The sequence below is a fragment of the Sitodiplosis mosellana genome, unplaced genomic scaffold (assembly GCF_009176505.1).
Source record: "Sitodiplosis mosellana isolate CC-2019 unplaced genomic scaffold, AAFC_SMos_1.0 Smas_scaffold_6226, whole genome shotgun sequence".
Taxonomy (NCBI): domain Eukaryota; kingdom Metazoa; phylum Arthropoda; class Insecta; order Diptera; family Cecidomyiidae; genus Sitodiplosis; species Sitodiplosis mosellana.
The window spans coordinates 7067013-7091968 of NW_022601467.1; the positions used below are offsets into that span (position 1 = coordinate 7067013).

The 24956-nt window shown below is 36.0% G+C and overlaps 5 protein-coding genes across 13 annotated transcripts; 2 read left to right on the forward strand and 3 right to left on the reverse strand.

Moving 5' to 3' along the window:
• The first annotated feature begins 226 nt into the window (after positions 1 to 226).
• On the forward strand, positions 227 to 1747 carry LOC129579300 (transmembrane protein 50A). Its single transcript, XM_055469247.1, has 5 exons — positions 227 to 303; positions 371 to 501; positions 834 to 962; positions 1046 to 1187; positions 1379 to 1747. The coding sequence occupies exons 2-5, from the start codon at positions 412 to 414 to the stop codon at positions 1477 to 1479; spliced, it is 462 nt and encodes a 153-aa protein (XP_055325222.1). The 5' UTR covers positions 227 to 303; positions 371 to 411; the 3' UTR covers positions 1480 to 1747.
• Positions 1748 to 1783: 36 nt separating this feature from the next.
• LOC129579298 (mitochondrial import receptor subunit TOM22 homolog) lies at positions 1784 to 3518 on the reverse strand. Its single transcript, XM_055469245.1, has 4 exons — positions 3035 to 3518; positions 2865 to 2954; positions 2538 to 2777; positions 1784 to 2377 (listed from the first exon to the last, which is right to left on the reverse strand). The coding sequence occupies exons 1-4, from the start codon at positions 3131 to 3133 to the stop codon at positions 2300 to 2302; spliced, it is 507 nt and encodes a 168-aa protein (XP_055325220.1). The 5' UTR covers positions 3134 to 3518; the 3' UTR covers positions 1784 to 2299.
• A 1125-nt stretch (positions 3519 to 4643) lies between these two features.
• On the reverse strand, positions 4644 to 16424 carry LOC129579295 (calcium-binding protein E63-1). 8 transcript variants are annotated; one of them, XM_055469238.1, is made up of 8 exons: positions 16058 to 16154; positions 15843 to 15969; positions 10656 to 10691; positions 10519 to 10561; positions 6308 to 6451; positions 6056 to 6221; positions 5236 to 5431; positions 4644 to 5069 (listed from the first exon to the last, which is right to left on the reverse strand). In XM_055469238.1, exons 3-7 carry the CDS (start codon positions 10689 to 10691, stop codon positions 5260 to 5262), a joined length of 561 nt encoding a protein of 186 aa, XP_055325213.1. In that variant the 5' UTR covers positions 15843 to 15969; positions 16058 to 16154; the 3' UTR covers positions 4644 to 5069; positions 5236 to 5259. The 8 variants fall into 8 exon arrangements, with proteins under 8 accessions (XP_055325213.1, XP_055325210.1, XP_055325211.1 ...); XM_055469235.1 differs by having other exon boundaries at positions 12470 to 16424; XM_055469236.1 differs by having other exon boundaries at positions 6311 to 6451; positions 12470 to 16332.
• A 3-nt stretch (positions 16425 to 16427) lies between these two features.
• On the forward strand, positions 16428 to 18092 carry LOC129579297 (transmembrane protein 267). Of its 2 annotated transcripts, none has more exons than XM_055469243.1 (3): positions 16428 to 16999; positions 17057 to 17629; positions 17697 to 18092. In XM_055469243.1, the coding sequence occupies exons 2-3, from the start codon at positions 17345 to 17347 to the stop codon at positions 18030 to 18032; spliced, it is 621 nt and encodes a 206-aa protein (XP_055325218.1). In that variant the 5' UTR covers positions 16428 to 16999; positions 17057 to 17344; the 3' UTR covers positions 18033 to 18092. The 2 variants fall into 2 exon arrangements, with proteins under 2 accessions (XP_055325218.1, XP_055325219.1); XM_055469244.1 differs by having other exon boundaries at positions 17075 to 17629.
• Positions 18078 to 20034, reverse strand: LOC129579294 (partner of Y14 and mago). The gene is made up of 2 exons (XM_055469233.1): positions 19713 to 20034; positions 18078 to 19552 (listed from the first exon to the last, which is right to left on the reverse strand). Exons 1-2 carry the CDS (start codon positions 19738 to 19740, stop codon positions 18831 to 18833), a joined length of 750 nt encoding a protein of 249 aa, XP_055325208.1. The 5' UTR covers positions 19741 to 20034; the 3' UTR covers positions 18078 to 18830.
• Between the last annotated feature and the right edge of the window lie 4922 nt (positions 20035 to 24956).

Below are 24956 nucleotides of genomic sequence, written 5' to 3' on the forward strand. Positions count from 1 at the left end.
GGATTGTGCAACACCAATTTGCTGCCGAATAAAATGATTATCGTTTTTGATAACGACAATATTTATATCCCAAAATTTATTGAACATTCTCCATAGCAATCGACTTGTGAACGAAAATAATTTTTCATTTTTCCCACTTCAATGCGCAGAAATTTGCGTTTCGAATTAGAACAGTGTACTAAATACGCTGATATGACAGCGACTCTCGCCAATATCGTTTGTCTCGAAGCCAACTGTCATCCTTACAAAGAGAAAATTTTGTTATGTTTTGAAGCCGAACATTGATACCTCTATAATACACTAGTAATTGTTCGATCATTACAAAAGGCGAAATTTTTCCGTACAAAGATTTTTATTGTTTTGTTATTAGTTTTATTTCCGTGGCAGACAAACAACGCAGAAATATAAACCATGAGCATTTGGGATAGTTTGACGTCTTGTTTTTGGTTTTCAGCTGAAAACCAACGAAATACCTTCGCCTCAATATTGGCTGGAGTTTTGGTAAATATACAGTGTATTGTTACTTGTATAGATAGAGTATAAGAGAAACAATGACTCACAATTTTTTTTCTTCATTGCAAATGAAATCTGTGAACAATTTACCCATCATTCCTATCTGCATGAGACTTGCAATTCAGCATAAAAATGCTTTTGCTCAAATCAGCGCATAAATGGATTTTTATGGGATTATCATATTGAAACGAAGGAGAAATTATAATCCAAATGCGATTTGAACTTGGAATGCAACTTAGTTTTTTACTCTGTTATGTCAAGTTCATGTCGCTTCATTTCATATTTTAATTGAATTAAACAAAATGCATATTTGTTTGTAGTTCTTCACAGGATGGTGGTTCCTTATCGATGCAATCTCAGTATATGGAGAAACAACAGCACTTCAAATTATTTTAGGTATAATGGGAACAGCAAGTTTAATCATGGTCAATTCAGTTTCTCAAGCCCAGGTGAGTAAACAAAATTGGAAATCTCTATTTTCGATTTGATGCATCAAATAATTGTGAATTCCATTTTTTTCTGGTTGTATTAGATAAATGGTGATGTTGCGTTCAATGGTGGCTGCCTCGAGACCCGAGGAGCACGCATTTGGATTTTCGTTGGTTTCGTCCTTGGATTCGCCGCAATCATTGCTGCAGTATGGACGATGATTGTTCGCTTGAACGGCAGTGAGAGTTAGTATTTGGAAACGTCTTATTTTAATTATTTCAATTTTTTTTAAATGCTTCATTCAGTTCCAAAACATTGGTTGGCTTCATCTAGTGTGCAAATAGAATTTTCCGTGATTTTGCATTGATTACGAAGCTGTTTGCATTTTGTCCATAGAAAATTTCTCAATTCTAATCGTATATCTATATTTTTACAGACAAGAGCAGTTGGCCGGCAATAAGTGTGCTGCTGCAGAATGTTTTCATTTTCTTGGGTTCGATCGTTTTCAAATTTGGTCGTTCCGAAGAATCGTACTAAAATAAAACACAACATCACCACTCAAGATTGGTTTTTTTCGGTCGCAACACAACATCGAATTGTTAAACCGAATGAATCGAACAAGAATTGGATTGAAATTGCATTTCAGCACGACAGAAATGTTTTCATCTTCAAATTAAAAGGCTACACAATAAAAACAAGAAAGAAAAATTACATAATTAAGCAAACAAAATGGATAATTTAAAAATGAATTTACAATTAGAGCATCAAATATTTGCATGGAATAAATATAAACAAATAAAGTGAACCAATTTCTTTTTTTCCTAACGATAACGCTCAGATGTTTGTATGTTGAATGAAATTGATATTTTTATTTGTCATCAAAAATTATTGTTTTGTGTTCGTTTTTTCTTATTTAATTTTGTATACAGACGTGAATCCAAAGAGAAACAAGTAAAAAAATCGGATGAACGTCGTGGATTTATTTTTAATTTTTCGGATTGATTCGCGTGTATTGAATTGATTTTTTTTTTCATCTTAAAAAAGCAAAGAGTAAAGAATAACAAATACGAAATGCAACTCGGTCTCGACTTTTTTTTTGGTTTCACATTTTACAGTGTTCCAAGTTGCTGCGCATTTGATTTCTTCATACGCATCAAAAATAAAACAACAATATCCAAATGTTTCATTGTAATTTAATCTAATAGTGCAATGAATTTCGTTATCCCATCTAAATTTTTTTTAACTCTTTCAAACGAAATGGTTATGTTCACAAAAAAAGTTGTCTCTCTGTGTTTTGTTCTCTAATTGCTATGTCTCGTTCGCATATACATGTTCGAATTTTTCTTCTGTTCTTCCTTTATCGCTGCATTGGTGGTAATGCTGGCATGCCACCTGGACCGCCGCCCGAAATTGCAGCTCCAGGACCAAGCAAAACCTGAAGAGAAAGAAAACATCAAAAGATGGTGTTCAATGAATTTAGTTGCAATTTTGTTGATAAATGTTATATAAGTTTTCTCTTCATGGGCACCACCACCATATCATTCTCATCAACAATAACAAAGCGTTGCAATGAACGTTGCAAACGAAACACTTACTCGTTGCTTTTGTGACAGCTCCAATTCAGCCATTTGAGCTCTTTCTGTTTCGAACAAGACGGGCGCAAACAGGATCATTGAGCTTGTGAAGAATATCCAGGATGCGTTACATGAGAATTTGTATAGTGCTTTTGTACTACTTAATGAGAAATCTGTGGCTACATCGCACGCCGTTCGAACACTCTCTGGAAACATTTCCGTCAATCCCCATAGTCGTTCGCTGAAAGTCTCATCGGGCTCCTGCGACAGAGAGATAAACCTTTATTAATTCCATTCGTTTCGATCCAAACGAAAAATGTCACAATAACAACAACAACAACAACTCACGTCATCGTAGTTTTCTTCGTCTTGTGCAGCACTTGAACTTTTCACAACGACCGTGTTTTTGGCTTCGGCTTCTTCGTCAACAACATCCTCCTACAAAAGCACAAAATCAATCCCATTGAACACATTGAAATTTTTTTTCGAAAAAACCAAATCCAAAATTGAATACATACAATGACAGCACGTCGTTCCGGTGTTTCATCTTTGCTACCTCCCAATGACGACATACCGCTATCTTTTTCGATAATTTCCAGATCAGGATCAGAATCCATTAAATATTCAGCAAAATAACCAAAATGTATTTGTAAAACCGAACGAATAAAAATGTGATTGTTGGCTGGAAAATGCGCAAACGGTTCCACACAATGTGAAAATCGTTGAATATGTCGTGTGGGTGATAGATTCTTCTTCTTAGTTAGACTTTTTCCCTTATTTTCGGCTCTCTATAGTTCACATTGACTGGACGAATCGCACGAATCGTAATTTCACATACGTCTCTTCTCCATAATATAACCATGCGCAATTTTAGCACATTGTATGATGTAGAACATGTATCGGGTGTACTTCGGTTCCCACATTCGGTTGCTGCTTCAATACGAACGTATTTCTTCTCTTGTCTTTTTTCTATTTCTTTTTCACTGTGTGTGTGTGTGCTGTCTATCGACATTTTATCGTTTAGTACATGGACTTGGTCATGAGACGCATCGGTGCACACCAATTGTGTGCGGCACATTGCCGTACTACTCTTATCGCTCTTCTAGTCAATTCGTAATCGAGATTGTTAACCTATCAATCGAATATCTCGTTCGATTTTTTTTCATCTTTTTCGGCTCATAAAATGCATTTTCATGTGTGATTTTATGTTGGACCCGGCTTTTTCCAAAATTAAATTTTCACACGAATTAGGCGCGTGGTTTTGAAACGCAAATCGTTTCGGTGATAACTGGAAAAAAGTTCGTTGATTTTCTGTGATGTTGCTACCAGTAGGGTCTCGCCTACTTTGATAGACTCGTGACCCGGTTCGTAATTCGACTTTGACATTTTGTTGGCGCTGTACCGCAACACTCGTTATGCGGTCAAATGAATTTGTTGTTTTTTTCTCCTTCTCTTTCCATTTTTTGCTCCGATAAAATCACCTCATTCTAAATTTATGAAAAATCTAGCATGTGATCGCCCGGAATGCTCAGCATATCAGCAAAAAATTGATAATCGTTGATCAAAATAATTCATTTGCAGAAGAATGTCAACGATTGAATTGCATAATTTTAATCATTAAAATGATTTGAATCGTGCAAATGTTGACAGATATTGAATCTGACACGGATTGAAATAGCAGCACGTAAGAAAAATTCAACTTATCCATCCTTTCATCATCTTATTACGCTTAGGAAATTACTTACAAGTTTTGAGTGATTTTTTTTTCTTTGAATATTGTCGATTTTTCGATTTGTCTTGTAAACGAAAAAAATATATAAAAAAATGGAAGTATAATTTGGCATATAGCAGCAGTTATTTAACAGCTGTTTCACTCATATACTCTATTTAAAACCACAATTTTTGGCACTATATCGACGATATGCAGATTTATTGCCGATATTTGTGTTTACATCGTTTATTTCAACGATGATTAATTGCATTTTCGCCAAAATGTTGCAGTGCAATTTTTCGTGGTCTTTGATCAATGCGATGCGATATTTCACACAAAAATGTATTTTGGCTTTGCTTCCGCCCAAAAACGACAAGCACAGAAAAGAAAAAAATGAAAGAAAAAACGAACACACATTCACTATTTGACTAGTTGCATTTCAATATTAGAACAAAATTTATTTCAAAACGTTCACGATCGTATTTCATGACTGGAGCATTTAAGTTTTTCATTTTTTTCCCCTTCAATTATCTTATTCATCGAATCATCCTATATGTATGATGTATAATAATATATAAATTTCTTAATTCAAAATCGCACACACGGCACATGAAACGATTCTCTTAATGCTACAATTATTATTTTTTGTTTGTTTGTTTAAAACGCAATTTACCAACAAAGAAGAATAATAAGAGAACTTCAATGATCGAAAATAAAACAACAATTAAAAATTCGTTTCGGACCATGTCCGCCATTAAAAAATTGTTAAATTTCCCATCATAATCTTAACAAGTAATCAGCAGCACCGTAAGAATTCGTTGTTCAGGGCAATCGCACAAATTCTAAACAAAAGAATGCAGAAAAAAATGAAAATTATCGCTTGAATGTCGTTTATTTGTTGTTTCATTTGCAAATACTTGATTTCTTGGTATTTGAAAGCCAAAGTCAGAAGAAAAAAATCAGCAATGATTTTCTTTCACTTGTTTTTTTTTTCTTTCTTTTTGTTACCTTCATAGTTGAAGAATTCGTTGTTTAGAGCAGCAATCGCACAAACTCCTCATAGTTTATTTTTCCGTCTTTGTCGAGGTCCGCTAATTGCAGCATTTCATTAACTTGCGTCTCGGTAACGTTTTCCTGCATCATTTCCATCGCTATTTGAAGCTCATCGCGTGTTATGTATCCATTACCGTCGCGATCAAAAACCCTTAGCAATCGCAACAATCAGACCCAACGCCGAAAGGAAAATAACATAAAGTCCAAGACGAAAAACGCAATAGAGAGAAAGGGGGAGAAAGGCAGAGAAAAGAAGGGAAAAAAAATAACATGAGAGAAACGAAAAAAAGCAACGTATGCCGCTTTATCGCACACATCAAATGAATTCGAAATCAAACAATGAAATAGCACTCAAGAATTATTGCGCAGACACACTTCCATACACAGCTAAGCTCACACCTCCACATTGCGTGTGTGCCCATCAGAGGCGCAAAGAAAAACGACAACTAAAACACGATCCAAAAGCCCGCCAAACGATTTTCAAACCGTTACTAATTCAAATGCTTAATCCAAGAGAACCGCCAGTGATTTGCGACTATTTTTAAGATTTAATGATAATGTTTCAGTGGCGATAATTTTCAGTTCGATTCAATTCATCGAAACGCTTGAAATTGCTTTCGAATGGGCCATTTCATGATTTCTTTGATGGGCTTTTATATGGTAATAATAGTCGGTGGTTGTTGTTGCTTATTTTTCGTTGCTTCTTGCAAACGAAAATGCCATAATTTGCATTAAACGACCGAAGCAGCGCATACATGAGAGGCTATATCCTTACCGAAACGCTGCTATTAAGTCTTGTGTGATATCGTCATCCGTTTCGGATTGTGACTGTGACTGTGACTGTGACTGTGAAGTGGATGGGCTGACCGTTGATTCCTCTTGCAGTGACTGAATTCGTTGGATCCACTGGCGAAACTCTTTTTCGTCCATTCGACCATTGCCTAAAAGGAATAACAAAGCGCAAATCGAATGGTTTAATGGATTTTGCTCGTGTTTACTTGGATTTTATTTAAGGGTCGTTGGTTACCACCATGACTAGCTTCTTTGATGAGATCGTCGATTAGCTCGTCTCGCACAATGATACCCAAATTTTTTAACATAAATTGCAGCTCGCCGGCCGTAACACGCCCATCCTGGTTTCGATCCAGCAATTCAAACGCTATTCGCAAATCTAAAAAAAATTTCACACGGGTTAAGCTTCTTTGTTTGACTCTGCATATTATATACGTCTATATATGCACGTTAGACACATATGGAGAGAATTCCATTGATCAATAAAATATAAAAGAATGAGAAAAACAACAACAAGGGGGTGAACGTTGGTTTGCCGTGTGCTAGGAACAACAAACCATTATCAATATGTATTGAATGTGCTTTGAACACACATTTAATTCACTTTCTCCGTTGTATGCGCTTATGCAAATGACAACATATTTACGTCATGCCGATAAATATCACGATGCTCGAAAGGACGTCCAATATGAAACAGTAACAACATAAAATCTGACTGTGAAACGTCTAAGGACACACAAACACACAAACACACACACACACTCCACTCGACTATTAACTGGCCATAAAATTGCAATACAGGTGCAATTAGCGCACTTTCACTCACAATGCCTATACACTTGAATGGTTTGGAGCGAAAATGTATTACAGAAAAGTTGAGCGGAAAAATGTCGATGATGAATGAGCGGAAAAGGGATAGCTATACGGTAAACTGTATAGTAAACTATAGTGAACTATATAGCTATCAATTTTCATTTGACATTTTTCCGCTGAACTTTTCTGTATTACATTTTCGCTCCAAACCATTCACTTGATGTTAGTGCGCGGAAAATCGGAAGGATTTTATGAGTCGACAAGGCCTTCACAGATTACCATTCGCACATCAGATAACTTTTATTTGCACAACTTTATGATGGACACCTTCATCGGACGCGGCTACGAAGGTGATCACGATGGTGAAGTGCAGTTTTTTCCGTGCTTTTATTCAACCTGATTGAATACTTTTGACATCCACTGGCAAAGTGATACAAACTACATCGAATTGTACGGTATTGAATTGATAATCATGTTGTTGAACATGAATATAATAGGCACTTAATAGTTTTCTACAAAAACTAAACAATTTATGGGCATTTTTCTGTTACGGAAAGGTTAACCAATGAAAATTTTACCATAGTGGAATATTTTACCATACCACAATGAATTTTATGTTGGCTGTAACTAAAATGATCTTCAGATGAGTTTTGTGGTTTTGAATCAGAAATGCGCATTTTTTTTGTGAAATAATGAAAATTTGCAATGTTCAGCCTAAGACACATTTCTCGCCAAATTTGTGTGAAATGTAAGAGAAAACTTCTCATGCAATTTTCACTGAGTGAGATGCAAAAATTGCGCAAAATACCTCAATCATTTTCAACTTGATTACCACAAAATTGGCGTTTTTGTCAATTTTTCCAAATCAAGGTGTATTTGTAGGGAGAATATTACCGAATAATTGACATAGTTTTGGTTCGGATCATTCAAGCGAATTATGTTGTGCGGTTTTTTTTTCGAAGATTCGCGAAATTTGCGCTTGAGCTGGTCCTGCTTCTAAATGGCAAATGAAAAATTTGCATTACAAATAGCATAATAATCCCACTTTTCAAAATTGGTCCATTTCAATTTCGCACAATAACCACACAAATAATAATTAGTTTAAATTTAAAATGAAAATCAACCCGAGATGCGACATGTGTAAATGAGCATGAGTCCTAAAACCGACGACAACACTTTGCACAAATTAAAGCGAAAACAACAACAACAAAAAACCCAGAGACATCCGCACACGTCGCGCCGTTCCCATCATTTCGGATAATTAGGCATAGATATTAAAATTAAATGTTTCATAATGAAGTTATACGCACTATCGAGGTCGAATGAATTCGGTGGTATATGGTTCATGTTGACTCGTTGCATTTCCTAATTCGTCTTAAAAGCACATTGAAACGTTGAAAGCGAACAAAAATAATTTTCGCTCTTTTCACAAAACACACGGACCACAACAAGAATTCCGACTGAAAATGACTGCAGTGATCACTTCAGGTTTTGGTTCGTCTTATTTTTTTTGTCCCCTGTCGTTGTTGTTGTTCTTGGTTTTTATTGCTTTGTTCTTTCTTTGTACAGTGTTCACATTTGGCTTTTTTGCGCTTTTTGATTGAACAATAAATTTATGTAACGTAAGTTGCCAAACAGTGAGTTGTATATCACCGTGTTGGCCGGCTGAATGAAGCTCGACTAAAGTCGATATTTTCCACATGAAACTCGCAACGGGTATAATAGTAAGCAAATTACCGTAACTACGATGCACCAAAACAACTGTTTCAACGTTGGCAGAATGTTGTGTGTTTTATCGTGTTGTTTTGAATGGAAAGCAAAATTCGAGTTGAGCAAGTGAGCAAACCAAATGAAACGAACTAAAGAACGAACGAACGAACGAACGAACGACCGACCAAACATCGGCTGGGTTGGCTTTGATTACCAGCAAACTAATCAGCGCGGATAAAGGATCACAAACGATACGTGCACACTACACGTGCGACTATTTTGCGAAAATAACAATCTAACGGATGGAATCTACCGTGTGTTTCAATATTACCAATTCCAATCGGCACAATTCTACATGGTTTTCTTCTTGTGCGCACAATCACCACTGCTTCGGATGTTTGTATTTCATTCTCTAAAATGAGCAACAATGCACTTGTTTCTTTCCCATTACAAAGGTTTCCTATCCTTTGAGAGCGAGAAGAACACACGAGTAAATCATATACATAAGTCGATTCGATTGCCTTCCGACCGATTGGAATGGTATTGCTCTAAGAAAATTGTGTTGTTGTTGTTGAAATGATTTATTGACGGCGCGTAATGGAGAAAGAAAAGAAAAACTTTGCCGCATATCATAATGACCTGCATAAAATGCACCCCCTGCGCTGCAACGCGCGCGTACCGATAAATGATGGTTTCTCAAGCAAAAATCCATTCATTGACATATCAAATTCAATGCAATTATTATGAGATAGCACACACTGAGTAGAACACAACAAAACGTTTCACTGGAAATTGCATATTTGTTTTCGTGTTTTTTTTTGTCGGTTTGTTTGTATCTACTTACAGATTTCACTGTCTTTGAAAATCATTTTTCTTACGCAATCTACACTTTTTTACTTTGGATAAGAAAAATAGAATGTTCAACCGAAAAATGGGAAACGAATTGGCAATTAATTGTTAAACGAAAATTTTTAATGGAATTTCGTTTTCTCTTATTCGAATATATGTTTCAAGGGCTCAATTTGATCACTGTATCTCGTCATCGCGGGACTTATTTCAAGTCAAAACAAATGCTTCGAATGCTATCTCACTTTTTCATTGAGATACGGTCATCGTCGTCGTCGTCGTCGTCGTCGACGTTCTTTTTTATTATTTTCCAAATTGATTAACTGTCTTATCTGAGTAATATCACTTATCATCAGAATAAAAAAACATACTCAACTGTTGCTTGCTACAGCCAAGATAGCGCAATTTTTATTCGATAAAAGTGGCTGCTTACGGAAAAAAGCAAATAAAAATTTCGGCCAAGAATGATGGGCACGAAAGCTGCATAGACAAAGTTTTTGTGCGAACGAATGAAAAGTACCGTTTGGCGTACCTTGAAATTCGCATCGATTTGGCATATTACTTTTCCGACATGTTTCGTACAAAAATAAATAATTCACACTATAACAGAATTATTATTAATATTCATCGGAATTTTCGGCAATTTCGACATACAAAACACTGGCTGTCTACAGGTGACGGAGACACAGCGACAGTGGAAAAAGCAACTTGTGAAATAAATAGTAATTAGTCTAACTTGCGATTCGTTATTGCTATCGTTCTCTCTCTCTCTCTCTCTCTCTCTCTCTCTCTCTCTCTCTTTCTCTCTCTCTCTCTCTCTCTCTCTTTCTCTGTATGTGTGTTTGTTTGCGGTGTGCGTATTTTGTGTTTCATTTTATTTGCTTTACTCCCATGTCACTATCACCTGTATCAGATATTAACAGGAATTTTTGACGATTGTACCGACAACTGTTTATTTTCTATACTAGCGATAGTTGGTTTCTATGATGAATGACAGAAGTATTAGATGCATATCATTAATTTTGTTGTATATGAACTTAAGTTGTCAAATGAATTTTTTGAAAAAATGGAATTTACCATGTAGCTCCTCTTCAGTGAACCCCTTTTTCTTCACATGATCCTGAAAAAAAAAATTGACACCAACATTACGCAATTCACCTTTTGTTGACATTGACATTTGTGCTGTTCGATAGAGTTATTAGTGCGACACTCACCTTATGTCGTCGCCCGATAAGCGCGGAGCCCAACATCTGCAAAACAAAGCGTATGTCTGAATTTTAATTGAGATTCCCAGAACTTATTACTGTGGAGAGAAAAAAAACGATTCTGACAGGTACAATTTGAATGATCTACGGTGTGCAGCTTTAGGACTTTGTGCAAAAAACAAATATGGATATCAAACAACAACAACAATAAATCCATTTCGAAACCAAGTGACAAGCTTAAACCGATACACGGAAAAGCTCATTTTTATTGCTTTCTTTAAATCTATTCTTAGAAGCTTCGACTCCGATTCCGCACAAACATGAAATAATCGAGCGACAGCAAATGCAATTGACTAATATTTTCTGCGAATGTATAAATAACTTATTGATAATTATCTGCTTAGGTGCTGTGCAAAAAATAGCTAATTAAAAGTGTGACTTATTATTTTTATATTAACGATAGCATCATATAAAATTGTAGTTGGTTTAAAAGAGAAGGAAACTACGACGGTGAATTATAAATACTGAGCACAACATGAGATCGTGATCTAATGAACCGGCAATTTAGTTGGCATCGTGCACTGAGATTGGGCTACTGTGAAATTGCCTAAATACTTTTGGCTGTCAAAATGTTGCCCGAAACCATTTGAGTCTTGAATGGATCACATGCCCGGCATTGTTTCCTCTCGATGCCGTGCATTTTCATCATTTTCACGAGTTCAATAATGTATTGAGATCAGGGGAGCCGGACGAAAAGAGCGTGTGTTGCTCAATAAATATGTGTGAGTGAGCTGTTGTTTTCGACAAAATGAAAAAAGAATGAATACAGCGCGAGTATGATGATCAAAGTCGTCAGCACTCATCGACGCGACAAATTGTTTGGAGCAACAACTATATTTCTCATTAAATCGAGACATTTATTTCCTCTCTAAAACTCATTTTCGCTGATTGTCTCTAAGTTGTATAATCTATTTTCTATTGTCTAATATTTGCGATTGTTCTGCGTTTTACTTTTTGAAACAATGACAATGAGCTATAATGAAGAAAAACGTATTTTTCAAGTTTTTATTCTTTGTTTTCGGTCCCGAAGCACCTTTTGTCATAATTATTCTGAGCGAAATGATTTCAGTTGTGTGCGAACATGCACATTCATTCATTTTCCGTTTATTATTATTGTTGTTATTCATTTTTTTTTCAACTTCTTGATCTTTCATCGTTCTCAGCCAAAATATGAAAATCGTTTATTTTTGTATTAACCACATCCATTGAACTCGATCGAGCCAGAAAGAAAATGGTGCAAACATTATGTTTCTATATACAAAAAAGAATAATACATGTATCCTAAGCATCATTTGCTAATCGGAAAAGTGTGCAGGTGACGAGAAAATTAGAATAAATTACGCACTCTTAATGATAGATTTTGAAAATTACCGAAAACAACAGACGGTTTATTTATGATGAGAAGAAGAAAAAATTGAACTCAATTACAAAAGTCGCAGATAAATCAATCAAATTATGATCGCGTTTGGTTCAGTTGTCGCATTTTTTTTTAAATTTACTACAACAAAGTACTCATACTCATACTCACTCACTCACTCACTCACTCACTCACACTCACTACAATGTATTTATGCATTTCAAAATCGACCACTTTACATGATTGCGCGCGCCAAGGGGGAGCATTCGAATGGAATAAATTAACAGCATCGTAATTTTCACTGTCTAACAAAAACCAAAAATTAAGTGCACGAGATGAAAACTGAACCAAACGAAAATGATGTAGGAAACAAAAAGAAGAAAAATAAATAGCAAAAAAAAATCACCTTCAATTGCTGCCTTATCCCGCTCATTTATTAGTATAAATAGCGAGCAATGATGAGACAATTTAATAAGTTATAGAAAATTGTATTTTTAATGCACGCTCGCCCGATTTACAGGTCGAGACAGCGGATAGAGAGAGAGAGAGAGACTTTGTGTGTTATTTGCTTGAGGTAGAACGTTGAGTCTTCGATTCACTCAGAAGATTATATGTGCTGAAATGGACGAAAACTTATGGTATCGCCGTAATTCATCTGATCATTCGGGAAAAAACACACAAATTCACCACAATGCAGTATTAGTGTGAGGCAGCAGCACAAATGTTTGACTCTTGGTACTTTTATCAACTCTCTATTTGCACATCAGTGTTGATGAATGGGCGAAAATGCGATATTCGACTTAATTAATGTTGAGCAATGTTTTCTTTTTCGGAGCTTCTTCCCTTCGTTGGTGTGTATTAGGTTTTATTTTCTCTTATTCTTCCCATTTGGCTTCTCTTCTTTTTCTCAATTCTGTGTGAGTCGTTCTGTTTCGGTTGTTGTGTGTTCTTTTATTTATTCACACTTGTTTCTAATAAAATCAATTTGTTTTAACGGATGATGTTACACTTATTTTCGTAAACACTGTCGACCGTCTGATCGACTTCCACAAATGTCTTTAACGCAATAGTCAACGGCACCGCAAACGACACATCAACCATATTTTTTATGTACAATGCTCTGACACTCGATGCTCGAGTAGGCACAGACACAGACACAGACACAAATAAGTGAACGGCGCACACATGTGCAAATTGAAATGAGCTTTTTAACGCTCGAACTCAACGTGAAGTGACGAGATATTAAATGCGATATAATTGCTCTATTAAGTGTTTAAGCACTTGATTTTTACCACTGGTCGAAATTACAACATGAGATAAGTTTTGAGCAAACAATGAATGTTATGCACGCTTCTTATTGGCAATGATTTCCACCGAACTATTAATTAGTTGGCCGATGGTTTTGTTCCTTTTATCGTTGTCCAATTCGTGACAAGTGAACGAACAAGCACTTAATTTGACTAAGCAATGAACAATAATCGGAAAATGAACAATTTTCCACACTAAAAACAATTTACATTTACACTTTAAGCATCTCTGCTGACTGCTCGGCTTGTTCAGTCCAGTGTTCGAGCTTGTGTATTATTTCAAATTCAGCAACAATTTAAAATGTTGCAAATCGATTGTTTACGTTCGGCTGATAGCTTCGGTTTTCTCTCGCTCATATTATTCTCTCATTCGCTCTATCTCTGTTTAATTCGCCGACGAGACGTTTATTTCTAAACTAATGAGCTCGGGCAAAGTAATAGCTGACGAAAGAGCACGATTTATGTTTACTATCGGTGTGGTGATCCGCGCGCGCGAACTTCTCTTGATCTCGTTACATTTGAATTTCATCTGATGTGTTTTTTTTCATCACAAAGTGCTGCTGTTCGGATATATTATTTCGGTTATGTACGAGACGAGAGGAGAGAGTGAGAAAGCGAAATGAAAGAGAATTGGGTGAGTGAATGTGTGAACTGTGTGCTCAGGGGTCTGAAGCGAATTCTGTGAAAGCAGATGTAATCATTCGCCGTTCGATAAACAAAACAAACTCTCTATTTAGAGCTGTTACTCTGTGCGACGAAGTCAGTTCGTAATGTACAGTAAGTCAGCCTCGGTGCTAATACTAATATGCGTTCTAAGCACATCGCTCCGGCCACTGTATTTTCAATGTGTGTTCATATCATCTCTTTTCATCTTTAAAATTCATTTACATTCGGGCACTCACTCTCTCTGTGCGTCACACACGATGTGCCGAAATGTGCGCCGTTTTGTATTTACGTTTTTCATTTTATTTGCAGCCACACGTTGCGGTCGATTGTGTTTTATTTCATTTCTCTCTTGTATCCTTCGTTTTTCTTCTATTACTTTTTTTTTTGCTTCCTGGCCCGAACTTACACATATCATGTGTCGGGAAATCTAGCGATGAATATAGCCTAGTCTATTGTATGTGAGTTTTCCTCATCGTGTGTCGGTTGTTGTTGCTTCGGGTGTTAATGTGTTTGATGCAAATGTGTCAGCGGTCACTATTCTTAAAATGCACATTAAAAATAGAACATTTGATCGGTCTCTCCTTCTGCGTGTTTCTGAAGACAGATCACATGTATTTTACTTATTCGAGTCGATCGCATGCATTTCGCGATCAGAAGCGCGCCGTGCACACACCACCGTGTGTACGAAGTGGGGAAAGACAGGTTCAATTTTTTTTCGAATAACAGAAAAAAACGAACGAACGCAGAAGCAATGAATCAATCTAAATGTCGAATATTCAGCCATGAATTTGTCGTTGCTTCTGCTTTTTCTTTCGAGCGAAAAGTGTGAAATGAACTTTTGTGCTTGAGCGCAAGTTCACTTGCATGCAACATATTGCAATGTTTATCTTTCAGCCAAACAAACACAAATCATCAAAGTTTACATTTGTTGTTCTCAAAGTGACACATGAGAAACGTCCAAGGAATCCACAAATTACGTTCAAAAACACGATGTGATCACACATACACATATAGACAATTGACGTTTGACTTCGTTCAGGGGCTCAGAGCAACAGTAACAACAATAACAACAAATGCCTGATACGATGAAAAATAGACAAAAAAATCGGTGGCGACGAAAAAAGATTGAAAAGATCAAGAAGAAAGAGAGAGAGAGAGAAAGAGAGAGAGAGAGAGAGAGAGAGAGAGAGAGAAAAAAGAAAACACATGTCACACGCATTTATGGAGTAGACCAAATAAACAAGCATCGAGAAAGGCAAAGACGGACACAACGAAGACACACAAAAAATAATACACAAACAGTGGCTTAGAAAAATGATGTGATATTTTTCATTTGAAGCAGCGTGAAAAAACACGCAAATACGAATGAAGATGAAATAAAATGAGAAGAAAAAAATATATAGACACAAAATAAATAAATAAATATCTTGACAAAGTATTTTTTTTCTCAATTTGATCCGTTTAATCCTGTCGTTACAGCTAGGCTATCATTCTAAAATTACGTTGCAAGTGTCTCTAAACAGTCTTAATTATGCTATTCATTTGAATTTGGGCTCATTTTTCGTTTGCCATCAATTAAGTTTGCTTGTGCGATGATGATGATGATGATGATGATGATGCTGATGAAGCGACTGTATTTTCGTGTATCGTGGATTAATGAGAGCTGATTCATTGGCCCAACACTTTAGATAGATTCAGTCAAGTCAATATTTGCATTGAGTCTTCCATTCATGACATACACTAACACTGTTTGTTCCATTGCTGTCGATATACAACCGTTTGATTCCACACCAATTGAGTACTCACTGTTTAATCAACGATCTTATTTTTTTGATCTCGCTTTTTATTTATCAACGTTTTAGAGATGCGTGTTAATTTTCTGTGTATTGGTTGCCTTCTTCACTAATTGGCTCAACTAAATATTTGACACGGTCTATTGAAAATGACACAACAAATAACCGTATTTACACGCATCCATAACAATAAATCGAAATATGCAACAACAACAGAAAAAAACATACAACAAAGAATGAAAAAATTGTGTTCTTTCTTCTTCCTATCGCTTTCGGATGTCTCACGATGGGCGACGTGATGAAGAAATATGCAAAAAAAAAAATAAATGTTGAAGCGAATGCTACAGTTCCCAAAATCACTCTAAATTACAGAGATTATTTTGTTTTAACAGATTCTATGTTTTATTTGGCTTTTTTTTATTATTTATTTTGTATGTGGACAATGTGGGAAAGAATGAAAAGAGAGACAAAGAAAAAATGATGAAAATTCGCCAGCATTTGGTTCGTTATTGTTCTGTTCGCCGATGTGTCACTCGGTTGTGTTGCGGAAAAAATTAAACGTATGAGCAACACAAAACAGTGAACGGCTCACTCGAAAGCAAAACAGCAACCACAACAACGAAAATGAAAATGTTGCAAAAATATAACAGTCACATCAGCTTAGCTTGGCCAGTAAGAGAGTGAGAAAAAGTGTGCGGCCGTCATAAAAGTCAATTCGTAACGTAAAATGATGCGATGAAACTCGTGTTATATATTTAGACGAATTTCAAATTAATCCCTCGGAACGGATCAAACGGCCACAAAATTCAAGAAAAAGTAAAAAAAAATAAGAAAACAAACTGAAATGGGAAAAGAAAAGACGAGCGGAGAAGCATTACGTTGATGCTGGCACACAGTTTTTATTAAATGTCGCACATTTTGTACGGTGTTGCGAGATTATTACACGAATTAGCACATTTGGATGGACCTCCTATGTGCCGATTGCTATCAAATATCTGTTGCCAACAGTCATTTTAATTTTTCATACACAAGACGAAGACGAACCGAAAAAAAACAACGCCAACAGCCAACGCTCTCTGAACAGACGGATGTCGATCTCATTCTCCTCGCTGTCACACAAACCATCATCAATTATCGAATTTTCAACTGTGTTTTCTGTCAATTATTCGGGTAAATATGCTTAATTAAATGTCAAATTGTTCATTCTATACGAAATTCAAGTCGCAGTTGTAACGCATTTATTAGACACACAGTGTAGCCTAAGCGCACCAGTTCAACGCTATTCAATTCGGGTAGCGACAGATGAAAAATTCATTTTGAAAAATGGCGCCGTTTGGTACAAGTGTTCATTCAATGACCGCTGACATTTCGGTTGTACATGTCAGATTAATTGTTCGTTCACTTCGTCATAACACATAATATACCGACGTAACTGACTGACTGACTGATTGAGTGAAAACATGTACACGATCTGTTGGCAGCGAAATTTCCTTTTGAACGGTAAAATTTTCGGTTATGCAGCTGTATTCAAATAGCCTGGCGTTAACCGCTCTAAATGGTGGCATTTGTTTGCTTGGCGATTATTTGGTGGACGTGAACCAAGAGTCACAAATACGAAAAGCCATTTGTGATAATGCTACGCATGCAATTGTCGGTTTTTTCGGTGGAATCGTCCTAATTTTGGAAACGAATCATAGAGCGGCTGGAATCGAGCAAATTGCTTTGGTTGTGATGAGTGTATTGGTGTCATCGTTCATTGACATCGATCATTTTTTGGTTGCCAAGTCAATGCAACTTTCGGTAATTTTAATTTTCTCCATTTGTTCGCAATGAAAACAATATTTTATTGATGATTTATCCATTGCAGAGAGCGATTAGTATTGACCGAAGACCATTTCTACACTTTACAACTATTCCGTTGGTGTTGATGATTCTAATAATTCCACTGCATCAATGGATTCATTCGCCTCGTCTTAATCTATGGCTGAGCGTATTTACATGCGCATTTTTGTGTCATCACACTCGTGATGCGACACGAAGAGGATTCACACTGTGGCCTTTTGGAACGACGAAACCTTTACCATACTTTGTGTATATCGCACTGGTGATGACCATCCCATTCCTATCAGACAAATGGCTCAATATCACCACGAATGGTGGTGGTCAATATCGATACCGCACGCTGGAAGTTTTGACAGTATAAACAATACGTAACCTGTGATTCAATCGAAAGACTCAAATAAATCTATTTATTTTAATTGTATTTGTCATGTTTAGTTTTCTTTCTTTTTATTTTTCATTTTTCGTTTCAAATTATAATTTAAATCACAAATTGTACAATGATCTTGAATGAAAATTTGTATGCATTTTACACATTCTCTGCTGCTTTGCTTTATCTAAACCATTTGTTTTCTCCGGAGTTGATTTCATTTGTTTTGTTTTTCTCTGTACGTTTGGTTTCTGTTCTCAAGTTATCTCCATTTCAAAATATTAATTTTTTATACTCAAAATATGTAAATCCGCCTGGTGTGCTTCAACACTAATCATATTGATACGATAAAATATATATATAAATCTATGAACGATTTCGAGCGATCGGTGACGCGCTACTATTTAAATGTTTCTGTTTTTATTCTATCTCTGTTGCATCTTTTGTCATCGTCACCATTTCTAATCATTGTGTTTTGTTGTAGGTTTCTTCTTCTTCTTCTTTTCTGGTTGGATTGCATTTGACATCGAACTCACCGCAAGAAATTAAATGTGTGTTAATGTTTTGTTTTGTTTTTTGTTTTTTGTTTTCTACTACATATACAAAAGATTTGATAAATGTCCTACTCTCCGGCATTGATTTGGGAGGAGACTTTGAATTGATCGTGATGGAGTATGATCGAATGGCACCTAAAGCAAAATGAGTGAATGAGTGAGTTGAAGTAAACACTAGACAGGTTTGTTTGTAGTTTTTGTTGTTTTTGTTGAGCGTGGCATCATCGCACTACAATTATTATTTATGGTCCAGCTGCTGTTCGAGGTCACTCAGTTGCTGCAGAATTTCCGATTTTCGATTGAGTTTTTGCAGTTGGTCTGCATCGATTTTGTCGCCTGCATCCTGTTTCGCTTCGATCACTTCAATTTCGCGGATTTTTTTCCGCAATTTTTTTACTTTTTTGGCTGGATCATCATCGATATTTAGATTTGAGACGGAATCGCTCAGTGTGTTCACATTGTTGCCGGACGATGACGACGACGACGACGACGATGATGATGATGATGAAGCGGCAGCTGTGGCATGGGCGTTTGCATTGTTATTGGCGGCGGTTGATTTTGGCTTTGGTGTGGATTTTTTTGACGTTGATTTTGATTCATTGTTACTCAAACCATTGGGCACCTTGGCATTTTGCTTCTTTTTCTGATTGTTTTCATTGCTATTGCTACTACTGTTTGGCAAGACATACATTCCGGGTATTGGATTAAGTGTTACAGACTTTTTATTGGATTTTTGTTGTTGTTGCTGTTGTTGTTGTTGCTGCTGCTGTCGTTCACGTTTCTCTTTCGCTTGTTGTGCGACAATTGGGCACATTCCCACCGGTATTGCGGGTTTTTTCATAAATAATTTCCCTTTACTCTCATACAGTGGCACTTCTTCCTGTGGCACATAACCGTCTTTGACACGACGCGCTTTCCTCCATGTACCATCAGGTCGTTGAGATGCTGGAATATATTTCCCTACAAAGAGAAGAAATAAAAATACCAATAACCATTAATCCATCCGACTTCAATCACACAACTCTCCGACACCATTGACAACGATACAAAATTGTCGGCGAGAAAAAAACTAGCAACATGGTAAAATACACGATTTTCACATGAACATATATTAAATTACCGTCACGGTCCTGTGCATATGTTGTCATTATTTTATATTATAATTCAATGAGTCTGTGCGTGCTTCAAATCGATGTGTAATGAAATGAGGGACGTTCCACACAAATATGAAATATTCTCGTTTTTTTTCGATGTCAGCTGAACAACACAATGGTTATCGACAGCAAACTATACAAACAGATGAGTTTCTTTTGATTTTCCGTTTTCCGTTTGTTAAAATGCCATCGAAGCATTCGACTTTTAATAACAAACCAGAAAAAAAAAATTACGCTCAGATAAGAAATATGGTGGCTTGTCAATTTCTCAATACCGCTCAATACATTAATGTTGTCAAATGAAACGCACAATGGATGCATTCAATGACATACGGCTGCAGAGCTTTGCAGCTTTCGTCAGCCGAAAGTTTCATGACATACGACGAATTCATTGAAAGAATTAACTTCGTGCCCGTCGAATGAAGAAATATTCCCATTTTGGATAATTGAATTTAATTAAATAATAATATTTAATTCATCAAATTAAATGTCTGTTCATTTAAATCTATTGCATATTTCTATTCAGATTGCCAATAACTTGTCACTTGTCAAAAAAGACAAACAATTATTTCGCTCTTTTTAATTCACACAATAGAGACTTATAAACTTCGATTCATACATGAAAATCGTTTTTTGTATAGACAAATAAGTGAAAGAAAAAGTTTTCAACGACATTTTCCATTCGACCCTTTTGATTCATATTGATAGCATTTCTGCTTTGTCAATTACAAAAAAGAAAAATGCGATTTTAAAATCTATTTGCGGTAACGAACTACAAATAGAAAACGCATTTAAATGCAAATCAGTAATTGGAGAGATGTCACCGGCGGAGAAAACATTTCTTCATGATTTTGTTTTTAATTTGAAAATTGTGTTGTAGATCAACAACATACGAATAGCGAAATGAAAACGGGGCGCACAACATCTATTTGCATTAGGTAAACGCAAATGTAAAGGGAAAATAGAATGCAAGTGGGCAGGTAGTATTTGAAGTCTGCCACACATGAACGTTGTGGCTACGTACACACAGTCGTACCTCTGCGTTAAGTTATGGGAAAAAAAAGGTTATTCGTATTTTGAATGCATAAAAAATGTATAAGAAGTCAAATTGTATGCGCACACCGTTTGAAACATTTTTTTTTCTTTCGATCGAGCATCTTCCATCGTTAAGAGGACATGCTTCATGATGCCACACAGAAATGAGCGCGGGGGCCAACCACATAGAGTAAACAAAGGAAAGTAAAGCGAGATGAATTCATTTGATTGTCTACTTCTATATCGTATACGCGTCGATATGTGAGAAAAAATGCTTTGGGCAAAATACGGGAAAAACAATGATTTTTTCTGCTTAGAAAGGTTGCGTGCAAATGCTCGACATTCAATTTGGGGATTTTGGCCGAAATAGAATTTGAAGAGAGAGAAAGCGGAATCGACGTGCGTCAAGCAGAGAGATTGTATTGATATAAACGGAACAACAGCGGGTTTGTATGGGAAACAACGTACGCAAAAGCACCAACCCAGAAATTCGAAAGAGCACCATTTCTTAGTTGTTGTTTTTTGTCATTCGAGATCCAGCCAGAATGCTGTGTCAAGAATCCGATTTTTTTTCTTCGTAAACTTCAGATTTTTATTATCTGACGCAATACGCAGTGATGTTTTCATTTGTTTATCATTTGATTAGAAATTCGTTAAGAGAGTATTTTTAGTTTGATTTTGGCATAAATTGCTATGATACAATTTAATCATCGTATGCTTTTACGTAAATCAACAAATAGACCAAAGATGCAAATACAAAGTCGTCATTAATATTTAATTCAATGCTCAATTTATTCAAACTGACTGCTCGTATTCGCCCAATTCGGTTTTTTTTTCGTGTTGCTGCTTGCCAGTTGACCAAATATGTTTCTTTTATTTCGTTGTTTCAACCATGAGATTTAACATTTAATTATAATTTACTGCGACGATTCCGTTGCGTTTTTGTGGTGTGAAACTAATTTACCAATCAAAATTTGCAAAAATGAACCTCGTTATCAGTATGAATGTGTGTGTATGTGTGTGTGTGTGTGTATGTGTGTGTGTTTTTTTTCGACAGCCTGAATTCATATCATACGATGTCTTAAATTTGCGTCTATTGCAGCAATTTCATTTGATTATTTGCACTTTAAGATTTTTTTTTTCGTTTGCTCCTTTACGTGATGATGATGCCTTACAAATTAATTTTATTTCTGTATTATCTCTTAATGAAACAGAAAAGACTGAAAAATATTCGTATGAAGCAAGCGCTTATTTATTTCTCTCTCGATTAGATGAATTGTGGTGAAAAAAAATTCATGAATTGACAGATATTTAGCAAGTTTGACTCTGATTTGTAACGTCTACGTTTTATACGTATTTTAAATGTGTGAGAAAAATAAAATGAATGATCAATCGAAATGTCATTTACCAGTCCGCATGAGAGCCGGCCATTCTAAAAAAGAAAAGAAAATATCACCGCAGTGCATCTATTTCAATGCGGCCTTATCGTTCAATGGAATTATGGCTGGGTATCAGTTTAAGCTTTACCTACCTCCTTATGCTGATAGCGAGATTACATTTGACACTGTGCGCACAAATCAATCATATTTTTTTCCTGCCATCGACTCGTCGCGTAAAGCGTCGCCGTTCTTTTTTTATGTGTGTAAATTTCATTCAGATTTCAATTCAATGTGTCGAAAAATTCTGATTTCGACTTCCTTTTGCAGCTTGACGAGTGGAAAAAAAAAATTGAGCTGAAGGTTCAGTATAGGTCAACCGCGGATGGAAAGTTCAAGAAAAATTCGATTCTAGAAAATTAACCAAGTTGTCAATTAAAAAGCAATAGGCCACGTGCAAATCAGGATAACACGTGCAATTTTTAATGAGCTAACAACTGTAAAACTGTCAGAGAACTAATTTTTTTTTACGGTTTACAATCTCTATCTTCGTTCAAAAATGTTTTTTTTGCAAGAGTGACGAAACAACAATGATTGTCTGGAAATTGCTATGTGCTCATACTTGCTTTGGAACAACCAATATAACGACAGCCAATTCGTCACCAGTGTTTTTTCGAGAAATCAATTAATTTGATTGTCAAATATGCGATCGTATGATAAATCGTCAATTTTAAGATTCCACAAAGCAATGTATTAGTAATACACATCGTATTACGTGTATCGAACCAAAACCCCTATAAATAGATTGATTACAATTTTCAAGCGACATCCAAATGAAATTATGCTCCAAATCAATGCTACATCGATGAATAAAAAAAAACTACACACACACACACATTATAATCGAATCGATACACGAAACATTTTAATTGACCGTAAGTTATTGGTTGTCAGGCGTTCGGCTCAAAAACTTCCATTCCAAACGCAGAATGCGACAAGTGGAAACAGAATCCGCTTTCGTTTCTATGAATTTGTTTTGGTCGTATCAAAGCAAACCAATTAAACCAATTAATTTCATCGTCGCCTTTTTCTTCCATATTCCTTTTCGACTCAATTGATTCGGATGTTAAAGCACGATGTGTATGATCGAATTTGTTTAACGAATCGAAAACAATGAGTCAATGAGTGACCATTTCGAATTCAATTTGCAATATTCTTTTATTCTTATGCAAGGACACACGATGCAACAATGTTTGAGGGGCTTGCCGACGCATATATGTATGTGTGTATGCTAATGCACGCGAAGCGGGTGCATTATGCAGGCGCTTACATAGTAAAATTACGTGGGATCATGTGATTGATCTATTTTTGCAATTGTAAACGTGGAAACGAGATGTGGTGCGATTTTCATTCGAAAAATCAGTGAATGATATGTGGATAGCCGATTCTATCGAGTGATCACGTTCTGCACAAATACTTATTTTTATTTTTCAAGTCATGTTTATGCATGGTGTGACGCATCTAGGCAACAACGACAACAACTACGATGATGACTTCGATTCATTGATTGAGACGCAAATCGCTTTGATTTATGTCTTTTCTATTGATCAACAATTGATGCGTATTTTTTTTTTCGTCATGTGTGCCTCGTATTTTTTCTCATAGTATCAAAATTCGTGTTTATTCTCTTAAATCAAAATCAAAGTGCATAGTGTCACGATAAAGTATTTGAATGTGTCTTGAAAATATGCGTTTTTTTGTCGTCATGAATCACAAATACGCATTTTTTTGTTACTTTCAAGGATTGGGTCATGATTCATGCCGATTATTCGAACGGGACAGAGAGAAATATACAAAATAGTCACAAATTGAAGACAATTTTTATTTGATTCTCGGTCAATTACTTCTTCTATGAAACAATAGCATAAAATAAATCAAAAAATTCAATTCATTGACCAAGTTAATTTAATATTAGTCAATGAGCGAGCAAATTTTTCCTGTTGTGCTGTGATTCCGGTGTGATGCGCTTATGAATTGTTGTCGTACTTTATTTCTAGTGATTACGTAAAACGACTCTTTTTTTTGTCTCGTTCGGGTCTTGATAGAAGCAGAGATAGATGTTTCGTGTGGGGTATGATTTCAAGTAGTTCAATGAGTCAATGAGAGGGGTGGAGATAAAGAGAGAAGAAGAAGCGTCGGCTCGTGGCTGTGTTAATTTAACTGCGGTATTTGTTTGGTGCAATTAAGGATGTGCACAATGCACATCGTAGACCGCCAAATGAGCATCCAATAAACCGAATTTATTTTCGTTCATTTCGATCCATTGAACGATTGAATTGATTTGATGTGGAATGTACGCTTCACACGACGACGAACTGCATACCAGTCAGTTTTCAGTGTGTGGCCAATTGAGCATCATTTTAAATTAAATGAAATGATGGCTTGATGGCGATTCGACATAACAGCCATTGCGGCGCCTTTCATTTGCCCAAAATTGGACACGCTTGATCAAGCTACCAATTTGTACTTCGTATGTTTGGAAATACACGCACACACATCCGCGCATTGATCGACTGAGAGACATATGTATATACGCATCAACAAATTCATATCGTGGAGATGTCATTCATCATCATTTTCTCTTATCATTGTGTGATTGAGTGTGTCCTTTATGATCTGTCACGATAGCCTTCGTTATGCCGAATTAAATGCAGTACTTTTCGTTTATGGCGCCATTTTAGTTTTTATGCGCGCTCTTCTCCTCAACATTTCTCGAAAATAAAATTTAAAACAAAAACA

What these genes read in the sequence shown, in the direction of transcription:
- LOC129579300 (XM_055469247.1), top strand. Translation starts at nt 412, where the DNA reads ATGAGCATTTGGGATAGTTTGACGTCTTGTTTTTGGTTTTCAGCTGAA. An exon ending in CAATATTGGCTGGAGTTTTG is followed by an intron (nt 502 to 833) that starts GTAAATATACAG and finishes ATTTGTTTGTAG; the next exon opens with TTCTTCACAGGATGGTGGTT. An exon ending in TCGCTTGAACGGCAGTGAGA is followed by an intron (nt 1,188 to 1,378) that starts GTTAGTATTTGG and finishes ATATTTTTACAG; the next exon opens with ACAAGAGCAGTTGGCCGGCA.
- LOC129579298 (XM_055469245.1), bottom strand. Translation starts at nt 3,133, where the DNA reads ATGGATTCTGATCCTGATCTGGAAATTATCGAAAAAGATAGCGGTATG. An exon ending in CGGAACGACGTGCTGTCATT is followed by an intron (nt 2,955 to 3,034) that starts GTATGTATTCAA and finishes GTGCTTTTGTAG; the next exon opens with GAGGATGTTGTTGACGAAGA. An exon ending in AGCTGTCACAAAAGCAACGA is followed by an intron (nt 2,378 to 2,537) that starts GTAAGTGTTTCG and finishes CTTTCTCTTCAG; the next exon opens with GTTTTGCTTGGTCCTGGAGC.
- LOC129579295 (XM_055469235.1), bottom strand. Translation starts at nt 12,496, where the DNA reads ATGAGCGGGATAAGGCAGCAATTGAAG. An exon ending in GGATAAGGCAGCAATTGAAG is followed by an intron (nt 10,692 to 12,469) that starts GTGATTTTTTTT and finishes TTTGTTTTGCAG; the next exon opens with ATGTTGGGCTCCGCGCTTAT. An exon ending in GACTTAATAGCAGCGTTTCG is followed by an intron (nt 5,432 to 6,055) that starts GTAAGGATATAG and finishes GCGATTGCTAAG; the next exon opens with GGTTTTTGATCGCGACGGTA.
- LOC129579297 (XM_055469243.1), top strand. Translation starts at nt 17,345, where the DNA reads ATGCAGCTGTATTCAAATAGCCTGGCGTTAACCGCTCTAAATGGTGGC. An exon ending in CCAAGTCAATGCAACTTTCG is followed by an intron (nt 17,630 to 17,696) that starts GTAATTTTAATT and finishes TATCCATTGCAG; the next exon opens with AGAGCGATTAGTATTGACCG.
- LOC129579294 (XM_055469233.1), bottom strand. Translation starts at nt 19,740, where the DNA reads ATGACAACATATGCACAGGACCGTGACG. An exon ending in ATATGCACAGGACCGTGACG is followed by an intron (nt 19,553 to 19,712) that starts GTAATTTAATAT and finishes TTCTCTTTGTAG; the next exon opens with GGAAATATATTCCAGCATCT.